Raw genomic sequence first — 16,259 nt, 5'->3', positions numbered from 1 at the left:
GAGCTCTTCCATGGATTAAGATGAATTCATATTTTTCTTAGAGGCTTTGGATGTAGCAGTTTTGAGTTTGTGTCTTGAACTTCCCTGTCACCACAGTAACTTTTTATAGTCAAGATCTTTTCCTGCTGTTTACTCATTTTTTCTAGCCTATTTCTTGACTTTTAACTCTAAGCTTACCTGGGCATCTGCTTCTGGAGTGGAAGGGGCACTGTCCCAAGCTTCAGGTTTTTTGTGCAGCTGTTTTCAGAGATAATTCTGAGTACCTGTAAGTTTTTGGTTCTTCCAAGGTGGTATGATCTAAGGAGAGATGTGTTTACCATTCTCCTTGCCTGTGCTCTGGTCTGTGAGCTACTACAAGCACTCTTTTCTGGCCTGGAACCGTCACCAGGGTCCCAGCTCCCTTGCAGCTACAAGCTCTGGTGTGCTAATACTCCTCCTCATCCTGGGACTGAGACCCAAACCCACATACAGGCAACACAACAGAGTTCTGCCTCTGGTGCCAGCAAAGGGATTCCTGTAATCTCCTGATCTCCCTTATCATCTGTGGGCTGAGAGATCTGGAAACCACCACTGATTCAGTCACCCCCAAAGCCTACTGATGGTTTACTGGGGTGCAGCCTGTATTCTACTCTCATTGTAGTGCAAAAGATCTTTCCTGCTGGCCTTCTAAGTTGTCTTGGGCTGGACAATTGTTCACTTCCTCCTTTTGTGGGTTCTGATGCTACAGAATTTGTCGTGGGGAATTATTTAAAGTTGTTTAAAGGGGTTTTGAGGACAGCTTAGGGAAATCCCTGCCTTTTCTCTGCCATCTCGACTCTGCCCTCCCATAATCATTATTTCTAAGATTTGTTTTTTTACCTACTCGTTTAGAATTTCATTATTAAGTTTTCACTGAGGTCTGTGTATTGTTTTGTACTCTCTAAATTGATTACTATCTTTATTATGTTATGGTCTGTAAAAGATGTCTTCACTATTTCTACCTTTTTAGATTTATTTGCAATATGTCTATGGCTTAGTATGTGGTGAATTTCTGTAAAAGTTTCATTAATGATAGCTTTGCTTTTAATTGAAGTAAGAAACAGATATCACACCATATTCTCTTCTCCATTTCAGACAGATCATGGAAACATTAGAAAACTTCATCAAAGAAAATGACAAGAGACAATATAATAAAACATAGAAATTGTTGTTCAGTTGTTTTTCAGTCATGCCTGGCTCTTTGTGACCCCATTTGGGGTTTTCTCGGCAAAGCTACTACAGTGGTTTGCCATCTCCTTCTCCAGCTCATTTTTTCAGATGTGGAAATTGCAACAAACAGGGTTAAGTGACTTGCCCGGGGTCACACTGCTAGTAAGTGTTTCAGGCCAGGACTGAACTCAGGAAGAAGAGTCAGGAAGACTCTTAGGCCAGCACCCTATTCTCCGCACCACCTAGCTGCCCCTAAAACACAGAAAACAGGGACGCTAATGTACCACTGGCAAAGATGCGAATTGGTCCAGCCATTCTGGAAAGCAATTTAGAATTACCTACCCAAAGCCACTAAACAGGAGTCCTAACCTTTTTTTTTTTGAATCCTTAAACTTTTTCTGTCTGCCCTTTGGCAATTTGGTGAAGCTGGACCACTTCTCAGAAAACATTTTTAAATGCTTAAGTTACATAGAAATGCACAAAAATACAAAAGAAACTAAACATACTAAAATACAGTTATCTAGCTAGCTAGCTATCAAATAAGTTTAAGGACCAAAGGAGAAGAACTCAATTAATCAATAAACATTTACTAAGTGCCTACTATGTGCCAGGCACTATGCTAAGTATGGGGATACAAATAAGAAAAAGACAGTTCCTGCCTTCAAAGTGCTTATAATGTAATGGGAGAGACAACATGTAAACAAATATATACAAAGTAAGCTATATATAGGATAAATAGGAAATAATTAACAGAGGAAAGGCACTGGACTTGAGGGGATGGGAAAGATTTCCTATAGAAGGAGGGATTTTAGTTGGTACCTAAAGAAAGCAAGGGAGGTCAGTGGTGTGAGCAGAGGAGGGAAAGCATTCTAGGCCTGGGGGCGACAGCCTGAGAACATGCCCAGAGCTGAGGATGGAGCCTCTTGTTTATAGAACAGCAAGGAGGCCAGTATCATTGGAATGAAGAGCACATGTCAAGAAGTGAAGACTAGAAAGGTAGGAGGTGGCTAGCTCATGCAGGGCTTTTAATGCCAGAGCACTTTGAATTTGATCCTGGGGGCCACAGGGAGATACTGGAGTTTACCGAATGGGGAGATGGGGATGTGGACATGATCAGACTTGTACTTTAGGAAAATAACTTTAATAAAAATTAAAAAAAAGAAAAGAAAATCACTTAGTGGATGAATGGAAGGATAGATTAGAGTGTGGAGAGAATTGTGGCAGGCTAACCCAGCAGCAGGTTAATAGTTTAGGTATAAAATGATGAAGGCCTGCGCTATTTGAGAGATATGACAAAGGTAAAATCAATAGGCCTTGGCAACAGCTTGGATATGGATGAGGAGAGGGATGGTGAGAGATAGTGAGGAATTCCAGAGGACTCCTAGGTGGTAAGCCTGAGAGACTAGGAGGATGGTGTTGCCTTTTATAAGAATAAAGAAGGTAGGAAGGAGGGGGTAGCGTGGGGTTTAGGAAGAGAGATGTTTTGAAGAAAGTTCTGCTTTGGACATAGTGAGTTTAAGATGTTTATAATTCAAGATATCTGAAAGGTAGTTGGAGACGTGAGACTGGAGATCGGCAGAGAGACTGGAGTAGGATAGGAAGATTTGAGAATCAACAACACATCAATCATAATTCAGTCTCTAAGAGCTGATGAGATCACCAAGTGAAATAGCAGAGGGAGAAGGAAGAAGGCTCAGGACAGAACCCTGAAGAATACCTACAGTTAGAGAGAGTGATTTGAAAGAGGAGCCAGCAAAAGAGACAGAGAAAGAACAGAGGAGAACCAGGAGAGAGGGGCGTCCCAAAAACCTAGAGAGAAGACAGTATGAAAGAAGAGTGAATGATCAACAGCGTCAGGGGCTTCAGAGAGATCCCTTATCAATCTACTTATAGATAGTTCTCATAAAGATTTTATGGAGCTAAGAAAGTAGGCATATGGATTGATAGTTATTGACATCATCTTGATCACTTTTTGCTGGAATAATATGGCATGTGATTTTCCCCCCACCCCCAATAATTTGTTATATTCAGATAGCTTGAAAATCAATTCCTCAAATCTTTCAAAATTATCACCTCCAATATGTTCAAGTTTTTGTCTCCTCTTTTGTTCAGATTGTGTTATCTGTCTTCTCCACTTTCACTTATTTTCAATCTCTCCCTCTCTACTAGTTCATTTCCTCCTGCCTACAAACATGACCATGTCTCCCCATCCTGAAAAAAACCCCCCATTGGATTCATCCTTTCAATCCTGGATTCATTCTCTACTATCATCCTTTCTTTATCTCTTCTGCCCTTTTCAGCTAAACTCTTCAAAAAGGCCATCTACTTTCCCTCCTCTTCTTAACCCCTTACAATCTGATTTCTGACCTTATCATCCCACTGAAACTCCTCTCTCCAAAATTACTAATGATCTTAGTTGCCAATCCAATGGTACTTTCTCAATTCCCATTCTCAGCCTCTCTGCAGCCTTTGATACTGTTGATCACTCTCTCCTCCCTGATAATCTCTTCTCTCTAGATTTTTGGGACATCACTCTCTCCTGGTTTTCCTCCTATCTGGCCACTTCTTCTCTATCTAGATCTTCTTCCAGATCACACCCTCTAACCATAGGTGTCCTTCAGGGTTCTGTCTTCTTCAGATTTGCCTCCATACTACTTCACTTGGTAATCTTATCTCCCATGGATTTAATTACCATATCTATGCTGATGATTCTCAAATCTACCTGTAGGGACCCATTATCTCTACTAATCTCTAATCCTCTATTTCTAATGCCTTTCAGACATCTTATCCCAGATATCCAGTGGGCATCTTAAATTTAATAAATCTTTCCCTTTATTCTCTCCCTCCCCCACCTTCCCTATTACTGTAGAAGGCAACACCATCCTCCCAGTCTCTCAGGCAAGCAACCTAGGTGTCATCCTGGATTCCTCACTCTCTCACCAACCCACCTCCCTGTCAATTTCACCTTTACAGTACCCCCTTCTCTCTTCTGACGTTGTCACTACTCTAGTGCAGGTCCTCATTACCTCACACCTCAATTATTACAAAAGCCTGCTGGTGGGTCTGCCTGCTTCTAGTCTTTCCCCACTAAAATATATCCTTCATTCAGCTACTAAAGTGACTGTCCTAAAATACAGGTCTAATCATGTTACACACACACACACACACACACACACACCCCTCATTAAACATAATGGCTTCCTATTGCCTCCATGAACAAAAATACAAAATGCTATGTTCAAACCCTTCATAACCCAATCCTCTCCTGCCTTTCTACTCTTCCTATGCCTTACTCCCCAGCAAATACTCTTTGATCCAGTGACACTGACCTCCTAATTCTTTTATGAACAACACATTCCATCTCTTGGCTCTAGGAATTTTCTCTGGCTTTTCCAGAGGACACTAAGACACTCTCTCTCTTCCTCTCTGACTATTGACCTCCCTGGCTTCTTTGAAGTTCCAACTAAAATCCCACTCTCTACAGGAAGCCTTCCCTAATCCCTATCTTTGCCTTAATCCACTGGACAAGGGAATGACAAACCACTTCAGTGTCTTTGCCAAGAAAACTCCATGGACAGTATAGGCATGCTATGGTATGTGAAAAGTCAGACAATAACAACAATGAATCTATGTCTAAGTACTAAAACAATTAAAAATGAATGCTGAAAATTACAAAGAATAAGCTTGGCCCCAAAGAAAAGATGTGAGAAGACTCTTCTCCCCACACTTTTTCAGATGTAGGCAGTCCATGAATATGCAGCATTGCATATTTTTGTCAGATTTTTTTCAATAAATTATTTTTTGATGATTTTTTTCCTCTTCCTCTTTTTCTTTTTAAAAAATTTCTTTGATACATGAGATGGCTTTTTTGTCTCGGTGTATGGGAAGAAATAATATAGAGGAAAAGTTAGGCAATGTTAAAGCAAAAGATATCAATGAAAATTTATATAAGAGAATTAAATAATGCTAAAAAAAAAAAAGCAAATGACCTCCCTTATGATATGCTGAGCTTTCTAATCACAGAAGTTTAGTGACTGAGGTTGAATTTGAACTCAGGTCTTCCTGATTCCAGGCCTAGTGCTCTATCCACTGAGCCATCTAGCTACCTAAAATATATATATATATATATATGTATATATATAACTTACATGATAAACAAAAATATTTCTATCTATGCACATAACAAAATGACAAAGTTCAAAAGTCTAAAATATATGGGGTCAAAATTTGATACAAATTTTCTCTTAATCTTGATTAGAATTAAATGCTAAGATAGTCATTAAGTAGGCATTCCAAATCAATGTAAGATTTTTTTGTTCTCTAAATAACATTAATATCCCTGCCCCTGAAACTTGCATGGAAGAAAAAAATCTCTCAGTTCCAAGTAATATTCTAATGATCTAGAAATGAAGTACTCAGAAATTTCTTCTTGATCCAGAATCCATCTAATCAGTGTGATTTAATAACAGTTAAACTCCAAGCTCAGTTCTGTATTTGCACATTCTAGAGGACAAAAAGATAAAGAGCCATATTTAAATGATATGACTTCTAATTACATATCTCTCACCTTATCAGTTAATATTATATAAAGATTATTATTTCATATAAAAAACAAAAATCAGTAAAAAGTATAGGAATGTGGGTAAAAATCTGGGAGAGAAATAGATCAAACTAAAGAAAATAATGAGTTCCATATGGCTAGTCCCAATGACTAATTAAATTTCTTAAGTATCACCTAAAGTAATATATAATTATAAAGAGGTTATCTTTCTTAAAATGCAGAAAATGTGTAGTTAAGTGATTGATCTCTGTCTTCTGCCCCTTTCCCAATCTTTTTTTCCTGCATCGCTCAAATCAGATAAGTCAGACCTCCCCGGTTCTTAGATTATTCTGAGTTAAATTTCCACAGGACCCTGCTCTCAACAACGAGCCTAGGCAGAGTTAAGTTTTATCCCACCTTAAGATACCTGCATTTATGTAATCCTAAAAGGCTTTTCCCTTTAAGAACCAAAGGAATAAATCTTTAATAACAGAAGTTTCGAGTACTGTAACAAGTCACAGTGCTAGTGGCAAACTGCAGCAAAATCCTATCTCTTTAATACCAACATTCTCCTGTTACTGCTATGTGGCAGAATTAAAACTAGCTTACAGGGGAATGGAAAGAGAAATGGTAGACATAGGTAGGCTACAGCACATTATCTATGATGATTCGCACATGAGTGGCATAAAAGATATCAATAAGGATCTGTATAATCTCAAAAGGCGGTGGATCAGTTACATAAACACACACACACACAACACACACACACCCCACCACCACCAACACAACAAAACAATAGACGCTTCGAGTGCTGCACTAGTATATACAGAGATATAGAAAGAATGAGGAAGGTCTCCAGTGTGTTTGAAGTGTCTTCTAAGAAAGATCTATGGAAAGACATAGATTAAAAAAGCAGATGGAATGATAAGGCATGAAAGGTTACAAATCTGCACAGGTAGAACTAATGACATCAATAAAATCATAGGTCCATCAAAGTAAATGACTTGCAGTAAAGCAGATAACTAGGGAAGAGAACATTGCCCACTACCCTTTGCAGGCACACACAGGCAGTACCAATTTGATCTACAGTGCCAGGCCCTGTGTTAAGCACAGGGGATACAAAGGAATGCAAAAGACAATCCCTGCTCTCAGGGAATTCAGTCTAATAAGACAACATGAAAACAACTATGTAAAATAAGATACAGACAGGCTAAACTGGAGATAATCAACAGAGGGAAAGAAGTGGCATTAAGGGAGTAATAGAGTTGAGTCAAAAAGAAACATAGTATAGTGTTTTTCTGGAGCTAAACATAATAATGCCAACAATTATTGGTAGTATGAAGGAAACACATCATAGTTGTTTGTAGGGTATTTTCCTCGGTAACTGTTGGCCTTACCAGTCAGTAGCTGTGGTTCTTGGAAGGTAGCAGAACATACTTTACAAGTCCACTGACTGGACTCTGATTCAACAGGAACACTGCTTTGTGCAGTGCTGGCTAAAAGCCCAAAAAAAAAAAGTGACCAGCAATCAGTTAATCCTACAGTGATGCCACCCACAGTGCAGATAATACTCATGTAAACTAATGATATCTTGTAAATTGTAATACATGCACCAATTTGCTAGTGAAATTCTGGGATTAGGGAAGTTAAATTTGAATACATTTAAATTCATCCACAATTATCCATTTTAATTTTTCACTGTGTCAGCGGTATATTAAAATGAAAGAAGTGCCCTCTGAGAATCAGTTTGTGACATTTGTGCCCCTTGAGCTATAAAGAGTTATATAAAAGCTCAGTGCCCTTTGGGGATATGGGGGAGGTAGGTTATGTCTGGATCATGACTGTTAAACTGTGACAATTATTGACCTTCAGAGTCAGTTAATGGTATACTTTACTGTTAAATCTTTAGTGGAAGATTGCTGTATTTGGAGATTTAGGTGAGATTCTATTCCTTTGTCATATTCCATTCCAAACATAAAGGAATCAGAGAAAAGGTAAAATAGCACGTGTGTGTGTGTGTGTGTGTGTGTGTGTACGCATAACCCTTTATAGAATATGTGTATGTGGCCATTTCCTTATCACAGCTTTTTGGTATTTTTATTATTTTGACAGAGCGAAAGTCAAGCATGCTGCAAACTCTGGCACTGTAAGGGTTTTTAACCAATTATTAATTTTAACCAATTACCAAGGGTAATTAACCAATAATTCTAAAATTTGGCTGGTAAAAACCCAACACTTTATGACCCAAAGGAGACTAGGAATCCAGGCTCTAACCTCATCTTTGTACTGTTCCAGTTCTCTATAGCAGACACATTTAAGCAACAAGTGAGGGGGCAGTATGACATGGTGGAGATAATACTAAATTTGGAACTGAAGGACTCAGGTTCTGCTACTTATTATTTATCTGGCCTCTCAGAGAGCTGGGTGAGATTCTATTCCCTTGTCATATTCCATTCCACATATAAAGGAAGATAGCATGTGTGTGTTTGGGCCTCATATTCCTCACTTGTAAAACGAGAGGCTGGACTAGATGATGCTAACCATCCTTCCAATTCTAAATCTATGGTCATGTGAGAACTTTCCTTCCACAGTATTCCTGATGTAATTCTGCAGAATTCACATTTACAATGAAAACCGCTTAGATGGAAACAAAAGTTGTTCAGAATTATACATTTTCTATGTCTAAAAAGTGTGACCTTTTATTCCCTTCAGTTTTCTTAAAGCATGTGAGAGAAAGAAAGGTCACAATTAGAATGCTGCAGCAATTATTTTGCATGCATTTAACTAAATGTGTTGGATTTTTTTTTTCTAATCAAAGAGCTGACTTCATTTCGTTTCTCCTACCTCCATGCATTTAATCTCTAAACCTTCTCTTCCTGTAAGGTTCAGCTCAGGGGCCCCCTCTTGCCTGAGATTTCAGTTCTTCTATGTAATATTCTCATTCTAATTTAGAAAACATATTCATACACATCTTAACTTCTGCCAAACTACAAGACCTTTGAGAACAGGGAAGATGAAATTTTTTGTGTTTATATTCCCCTCACTTCTGAGGGGAATGTACATCATTTGCATATAATTTGTTAACTGAATGAATGAATGAATAGATTAGTAACTATCTTAATTTACATGTACTAAACTAGGTGCTGTACATCTCTATCTGAATACAACTCAATTCAAATTCAACAAATTTAACACACTGCCTTACATATAATAGGGGCTTGGCAAATAATTTAACTGAATCGAATCTTTACCCATCAGTTCTTCCTCCTGACTAAATGACATCATGACTTTCCCAGTTACCCAAGCTGAAATTCTGAAGGCATCTTTTATTCCTCCCTAATCTTTACCTCCCATATGGAATCAGCTGCCAGATACTATTTTCCTTCTCATTTCTATTACCACTACCACAAGACACTTTTTTCCTGAATCTTTTAACTGATCATAGATTTCAAACTATAAGGGACCTTAAAAGGTCACTGAATTCAATCCTTTTTTTTTATAGAGATGAAGAAACTGAGGCCCAGAGCAGTTAAGTAATTCAACCACGGTCATATTGCTTAAGTCTGGGGAGAGATTCAAATAAGGTTTTCCTCACTCAATGTTCTGTACTCTATCCACAATACCATGTTGAATGTGACCTTTTTACTTTTAAATATTTCCTTCTCCAAAACATTAAGTAGAAAAATTTTCCTAAAACACACCTTTGATCCTTCAGTGACACTACTTCATTATTGCCTTTGAGGGAATATGCTATACTTTAAGAGCAGAAAGACAAAATTCCCAGCAGTTTCAGATAGCCAAAGAGGGACATTTTACAAAGCAAAACATGTTTATATAAATCAGCATTCATAAGTATGCAAATACTGCATTACAAAAGGATGAAGAAACTGAAAATTCAACTAAAATCAAATTTTAGTCTTTGATGATTAAAATTTAGACTCAGAAGCCTGAAAAAAGTAATCTACTTATAATGGGCAGCTAGGCGGTGTGATAGATAGAGTGCTGGGCCTGCAGTCAGGAAGATTTAAGTTCAAATCTGGCCTCAGACACTTACTAGCTGTGTGATCCTGTCCAAGTCACTTAACACTTTTTGACTCAGTTTCCTCATCTGTAAAATGAGCTGGAGAAGGAAATGGCAAACCACTGCAGTATCTTTGCCAAGAAAACCCCAAACATGTCATGAAGAATCAGACATGACTGAACAACAACACATTATTAAAACACTCTTGCTTCTCTTGAGTAATTGACTTGTTTACTTTTCACTTTTCATTGAACAATCTGCTTTTCAGGGTAGGCTTGGAAACATTACAAGACAGTCCAAAACTGAACTCATTATCTTTCTAGACAAACCCTCACAATATTCCTCTTATTGCCAGGAGAAACACGGTGATCCCAGTCACCAGGCTTATTTCAGTGTCATCCTCAACTCCTCACTCACACTGACCCCACGTATCCGAAACTCTTGTGAAGTATTTTCTTTCCTGTCTTCATAACATCACAACCTCTTCTCATCATACATTCACCATCTTGGTGCCTGAACCACTGCAATAACCTTCTAGAAGGTCCCGCTGCTTCACATCTCTCCCCACTACAATCCATCATCCACTTGGGTTGTTCTACTAAAGTACAGGTCAGACAATGTCACAGCCTCCCTCCATCCATAAACTCCAGGAGTTCCCTATTGTCTCCAGGAACAAATAAAAAAGGCTCTGTTTAGCCACTAATTTAAGATAATCTTTTTTTTTTAATTTTTAGGCAACTGGGGTTAAGTGACTTGCCCAGGGTCACACAGCTAGTTAAGTGTCAAGTGTTTGGTCTGAGGCTGGATTTGAACTCAGGTCCTCCTGATTTCAGGGCCGGTGCTCTATCCACTGCGCCACCTAGCTGCCCCTAATTTAAGATAATCTAAAAGGCAGATGGTGACATAGGAAAGGGGCTGGAGCTTGATGCAAAGACCTGGAAATCATCTGTGTAGGGCTGATATTTGAATCTTTGGGAGCTAATGGGATCACCAAGTGAGATAGGGGCAATGGAGGCTAGCTTCTTAAGGGCAGGGATAAAGTTTTTGCTTTTCTTTGTATCCCTACACTTAGAACAGTGTCTGGCACGTGGTAAGAATTTAATAAGTGTTTGTAGACTAACTTTCACTTGGTGGTGTGTCACATTATGAGCTTGTTTATGATCACTTTTATGATCAGTGAATAAGCCTTGTTTAAGAATACCCTAAAGCTGAATGAATTCTTTAGTCAAGCCAATTGTTGGACCAACCTCTTTCTCCCACCTCCTGGCACCCCCCTCCCCAACTCTATGACCACAAAACAATTCTAGGTCTCATCCATTGTGGCCTGGACTACAGCAATAGGTTTCAAGGTTACTTTCTAAGCTTCTAAACTCGTTATCTTTTAAAGCACAGGTCTAAATATATCAAAAGCAATTAGGTGGTGCAGTGGATAGAGCACTGGGCCTGGTGTCACGAAGACCTGAGTTCAAATTTGATCTATAATGCTTACTTAGCTACATAAACCTGGGCAAATCATTTAATCTCTATCTCATTTCCTCATTTGTAAAAGTGTCAAAAAAAACCCAGTAAAAGTGTCAATAAAGATAACACCTATCACTCAAGGTTATTGTGAGTATCAAATGTGATAATATAAAGTGCTTAGCACAGTGTCTGGCATATAACAAGTGCTACATAAATGGTTGTCATAATCTTCATCATCATCATCATCACCATCAACTGTAACAATTATCAAGAATTTTTAGCAATAACCTATTATCTCATCAACAAAATACAAACTTAATAATTTGTCATTTCAAGTCCTTCACAATGTGACTCTATTTCACCTTTTGAGACTTTGTTCATACTGTTTCCACCCAAAGTAGCCAACGGGGATATTTTTCTTCATTGAAACATAATGGGCTCCTCCCTTCCTCCCTCCCAGGGAGATTAAAAGGTTTTGCTAAATTTTGTTAAGCCAAAAAAAAAGAAAAGAATTGCTACTTTTCCTTAACCATGGATAAGAGTTTCTTCCCAGAGGAAGAAAAGATCCTTACTTAAGCAGTGGAGAAATAGCCCTGATTTAAAGGTTATTGGAACAGGATAGAACAGAGGTTCCCAAACTTATTTGGCCTACTGTCCCCTTTAAAGATATATATACATATGTATGTATGTATGTATGTATGTATGTATGTATGTATGTATGTATGTAAAATTCAGCACCTTTCTGGAAATCTACTTTCTTTAACTCTTTAACGGGTTTTTTAAAATCTGTGTTATTTCAAAAAATGTATAATGTTTTTTAAAATGACATCTTAAATTTAATAGTTTATTATAAATTTGTGGGTTTTTCCTGCATTGATATTTTGATGATGCAATATTACATCATGTAACCATATAGTATGTTGTAAACAAGTTACTACACACACACATATTCCTGCCAATGCATGCTGGACTTCCCAATAATGTGCTACATACTTGCCTGCCAACACTTGCTTGTTAAAACCTGTCAGCAGACTTGAATACTGATTAATTATAATTTGCATTTTGTGTGTTTATTTGGAAAATAATGTAATCATTACAACTTTAACTCTGTTACACAATAGATGAAATATGTATGAATGGTTTTCAAAATTTTCTTTTCTTCTCTTCTTTCTTTATGTTTCCACTGCCCCCTTATTTTTATTCAATGCCCCCTAATTGCACTTGAGGCTACTACCATCCCCCTGGATCCTTCCAGGACCCCTCTGAGGGTGGTATCACCGAATTTGGGAACCTCTGTTTGGGAACCACAATAAATAGAAACGCCTATAAAAGCATGTTGTCCAAAAGTTCCGATGCTTGTATTCTGTTGCTGGCCTCACTTTACATAGCAAACTAGCATTCAAAAAGGATTAGGTTATGTAGCTAGTAAATAGCAGAACTGAGATGTGAATTCTAATCCTGTGACTCCAAATCTAGGAATCTTCCCACAACACTACACCTGCCTCTGAGTATTTTATAAAGGGTGAAAAAATAAGAGTGGGAAAAAGTCCAAGGCAAAGCTGATAAGAGTAGATTTTTTTCCAGTTAAAAGATGAAAGATGCATTCTTAAATAAAGGAAAAACTTTAAAAGCAACATATTATCCTTAATAAACAAAAATAATGTTATTGTTGCTTGGTTAACAGGACTAGAACTTTAAGTGATGTTTCCAGTACAAGTCTTAGTTAATTCTTTAACATTTTCTGGCCTGGTCCCTTTTTTAGTTAGCTGTAAACATTTGCAGGGCAGATGATAGGGAAGAAAAATTGAAGTTTTCCACAGGTAAATCATTTTTAACATTACAGGAAAGTAAAGTCCATGATTTTGTAAGCAGTCACAAATCAAACCACCCAAAGACAAAAACCTACCCTTCTTAAAAAAGGTTAACCCAATATATGAAACAAGCTTATTTTATTAATTCAGAATTCTTTACTAGGTGTGTCTGCTAAAGGCACAGTGGAATACTGGCTGGCTACGTATCCAAAAAGGGGAATAAACGCCTGTCATTCCCCCACATACCATGCACAATATTGGAGACCTGCTTCAGCACTGGCTTCTCCATTTTTTTGGCATAAAAAGCTGCATACCACACTCGCAACTCAGTGCCTGGAGGAATGTCCCGGGAGGTAGTGAAGTAAATGTCATTGTCATGCTGAAAGGCAGTCAAGTTCTGATGTTCATATTCTACTGCTGGCCTCACCATCATCATCCAGTTGCAGTCATCCTCGTTGGATGTATCAAAACAAATTGAGTGTCCATCCTTCTGGAAAACCTAACAAGTGGAAAGACAATGGTATGGTCATCTACTAAAATAAACAGGAAAAGATACGACAGAAACCTTGACACAAAAATGAAAAGTGAAATACCTAAGGCAATAATTTCCTAAGGGCCATGTTTTAACATATGAGATAGACAATACATGGATGGATTTGCATAGCTTAGATTAGACACTAAAGTTATGGCACCATGAAGGTGGCTCTATAATCTAGGTAACATACTGTCTACTGTCTGCGAACTACCCAAAGGCAAAGTTTCATTACCAGTACTAAGTAATACATTCTTTCACCCCAGAGAACCACAGAACAAGGAAAAGTACAAAGTAAGTACAAAGTCTTTGGGGCAGAGGATGACAAAAATATCATAGTTGCTAGGTCATCCATAAACCTTATCTTTGATGTTAGTACTTTGAAATGTGAGATACTTGTCTAATGCCCAGTGTTGCCATACTTCAGAGGAAAATGAACAATATCACTATTGATACTTTCATTGTAAATGTAACCAGAAAATGTAATGAAGTCATAGGTAAATAAAAGGACTGATTGTTCCTCCAAGGAGAAATCGTAAACCAATCAAGGATATGGCCAAGTTTGTTTATGAATACAAAGTCAATCAAAAAACTCCCCAAAAGAGATGATTTCATTGGATATTTGATCATCTAATCTTGAAGTGTTCATCAGAAACACAAGCAAAAAGACCACGTAAATTTGCCCTGTGTGCATGAATTTCTGCTGCAGATGATGTAGAGGTAGGATAATTCTATGATGATCTTAAAAAATCCCTCCAAACCAAGTCAGCATATCATTTGATAGTTGGTAACTTTACTGTAACTAAGGAAAACAGAAATGTGCTTCAGGATATTTTCGAATGAAATGAAAGAGTAAGTTTCCTACTACTCTTATAACCTATTATTTTATTCCAAAAGACAGTGGGAAGATGTCAGAAATGGAAAGTACCAAAAATCACACAAAAAACCGAAACTGATTGTTATCTTAACATGCAGAAAAAACAGCTGGTAAACTGAGTGAATATCATTTCAGAATAAGTTGTGTACAGTCAGAACACTGACTAGTTAAAGCAAAATACAAAACTAATACCAAACTTTAAGAGGGGGAAGAAACAAGCATTTGCTAAGTACCTATGATGTGCCACACTGTGCTAAGCACTTTATAAATACTATCTTATTTGATCCTTACAACAACCCAGTCAAGTAGATGCTATTTTTATTGTCCCCATTTCAGCTGAGGAAAAAGAGGTTAAGTGACTTGCCCAGGGTCACACAAGTACTATGAGTTTAAGGCCAGATTTGAGCTCAGGTCTTCCTGACTCCAGGCCCAGCACTTTATTCACTGGGCCACTTAGCTACAGAAAGAATAAAGATAAGAATGTAGTGTAATTATAATAATTCTAATCTGACCATTTCAAAATTCTATTGAAAGAATAAAAAACATAAAACAAAGAATATAAACAAGTGCTTTTTTCAAAAGAAGAAACAAAAACTAATATAAACTAACAATAACCTCCTAAAATCATTAATAATTAAAGAAAGATAAACTCAAACAACCTTGAGGAATTACCTCAAACTAGAAGAAATTCATTAAAAACTCATTGAAGAGGAGTGGAAAGACAGCCACGCTGACTTGCTGACAGTGGCACTATGAACTGGTGCAACCATTCTGGAAAACAATTTGGAACTAGGGGGAACAAAGTTACTAAACTGTTGATACCCTTTTACCCAGACACTTCACCAGTAATGAGAAGAAAAGTCCACAGCAATCATTATACAATGCATAACGGTCAAAAGATAGGAATCAACGGTTGTCAAAAAGAAATGCAAACTTTTAACAGCAAAACCAACTGCTCCAAATCACTAATAATAAAAGAAATGCAAATCAAAGCAAGCCTGAGATGTCTTCTCACACCCAAGAAATTGGCAAAGATGATGAAAGTTGGGCATAGTCAGTACTACAGGAGTGTAAAGCAGACACACACTAATTCACTTAGTTCAACCACTATGGAATTGTGTCAAGCAAGTAGCTAAAATACCCACACATTTAGACTCAGAGATCCTATCGCTGGCCCACCTAGGAGGTCAGGGGGAAAAGAAAGAAAGAAAGAATAGTCCTATATATAACAAAATAAATATTCATAAAAGTATTTTTGTAGAAGGAAAGAACTGGAAGCAAAGTAGATGTCAATTTATTTAGAAGAATGATGACATACTATGGCATAATAATGAAATCTAAGACATGTATATGAAGAACTTAAGAAATATCTATCTGGGAAGAATTATGATCTGAAACAGAGTGAAGTAAGCAGACCTGGGGAAAAATACACACAATGAAGCCAATAACATAAATGGAAATAATGGAAAGAAAGAATGAAACTGAATATTGTATAATTATAATCACCAGTATTGACTACCAAAAAGAAATGAATATAATACCAGGGAGGCAGACTGTGTCATGGAACGAGTCCTAGTTGTAGAGTCAGAGACTAGAATTCAGATCCCTCCTCTCTTGGGGACTACCTAAAAAACTCACTACACCTCATGTTTCCTCATCTGAGAAAATGAGATCACTGAGGTCCCTTCTAGCTCTAAACCTGTGCTGTTAGGATCTCCTTCCCTTCTTTGCAGAACTAGGCACCATGGATATGGACCACTGCATGATGATTATATTGTATAGATTAGTCTTACTTTCCTTTCCTCTTTATTTTTTATTCCTTGTTACAA

The 16,259-nt window shown here is 37.6% G+C and overlaps 1 protein-coding gene across 3 annotated transcripts in view; it reads right to left on the bottom strand.

Moving 5' to 3' along the window:
* Positions 1-16,259, bottom strand: part of PRDM15 (PR/SET domain 15) — a 178,280-nt gene that overhangs the window by 93,478 nt on the left and 68,543 nt on the right. For all 3 annotated transcript variants that reach the window (XR_013482842.1, XM_078146478.1, XM_020976245.2), the window contains exon 5: positions 13,268-13,520. Coding sequence is in view for 2 of the 3 variants with exons in the window: in XM_078146478.1 (XP_078002604.1) it covers positions 13,268-13,520 (253 nt within the window). In the remaining variant the exon portion in view is untranslated. The remainder of the gene's footprint in view (positions 1-13,267; positions 13,521-16,259) is intronic.

The sequence above is a fragment of the Phascolarctos cinereus genome, unplaced genomic scaffold (genome assembly GCF_003287225.1).
Source record: "Phascolarctos cinereus isolate Bilbo 61053 unplaced genomic scaffold, phaCin_HiC Scaffold_726;HRSCAF=1367, whole genome shotgun sequence".
NCBI lineage: Eukaryota > Metazoa > Chordata > Mammalia > Diprotodontia > Phascolarctidae > Phascolarctos > Phascolarctos cinereus.
The sequence above is the reverse complement of the archived record's forward strand: the minus strand, read 5'-3'. Positions and strand labels throughout refer to the sequence as shown.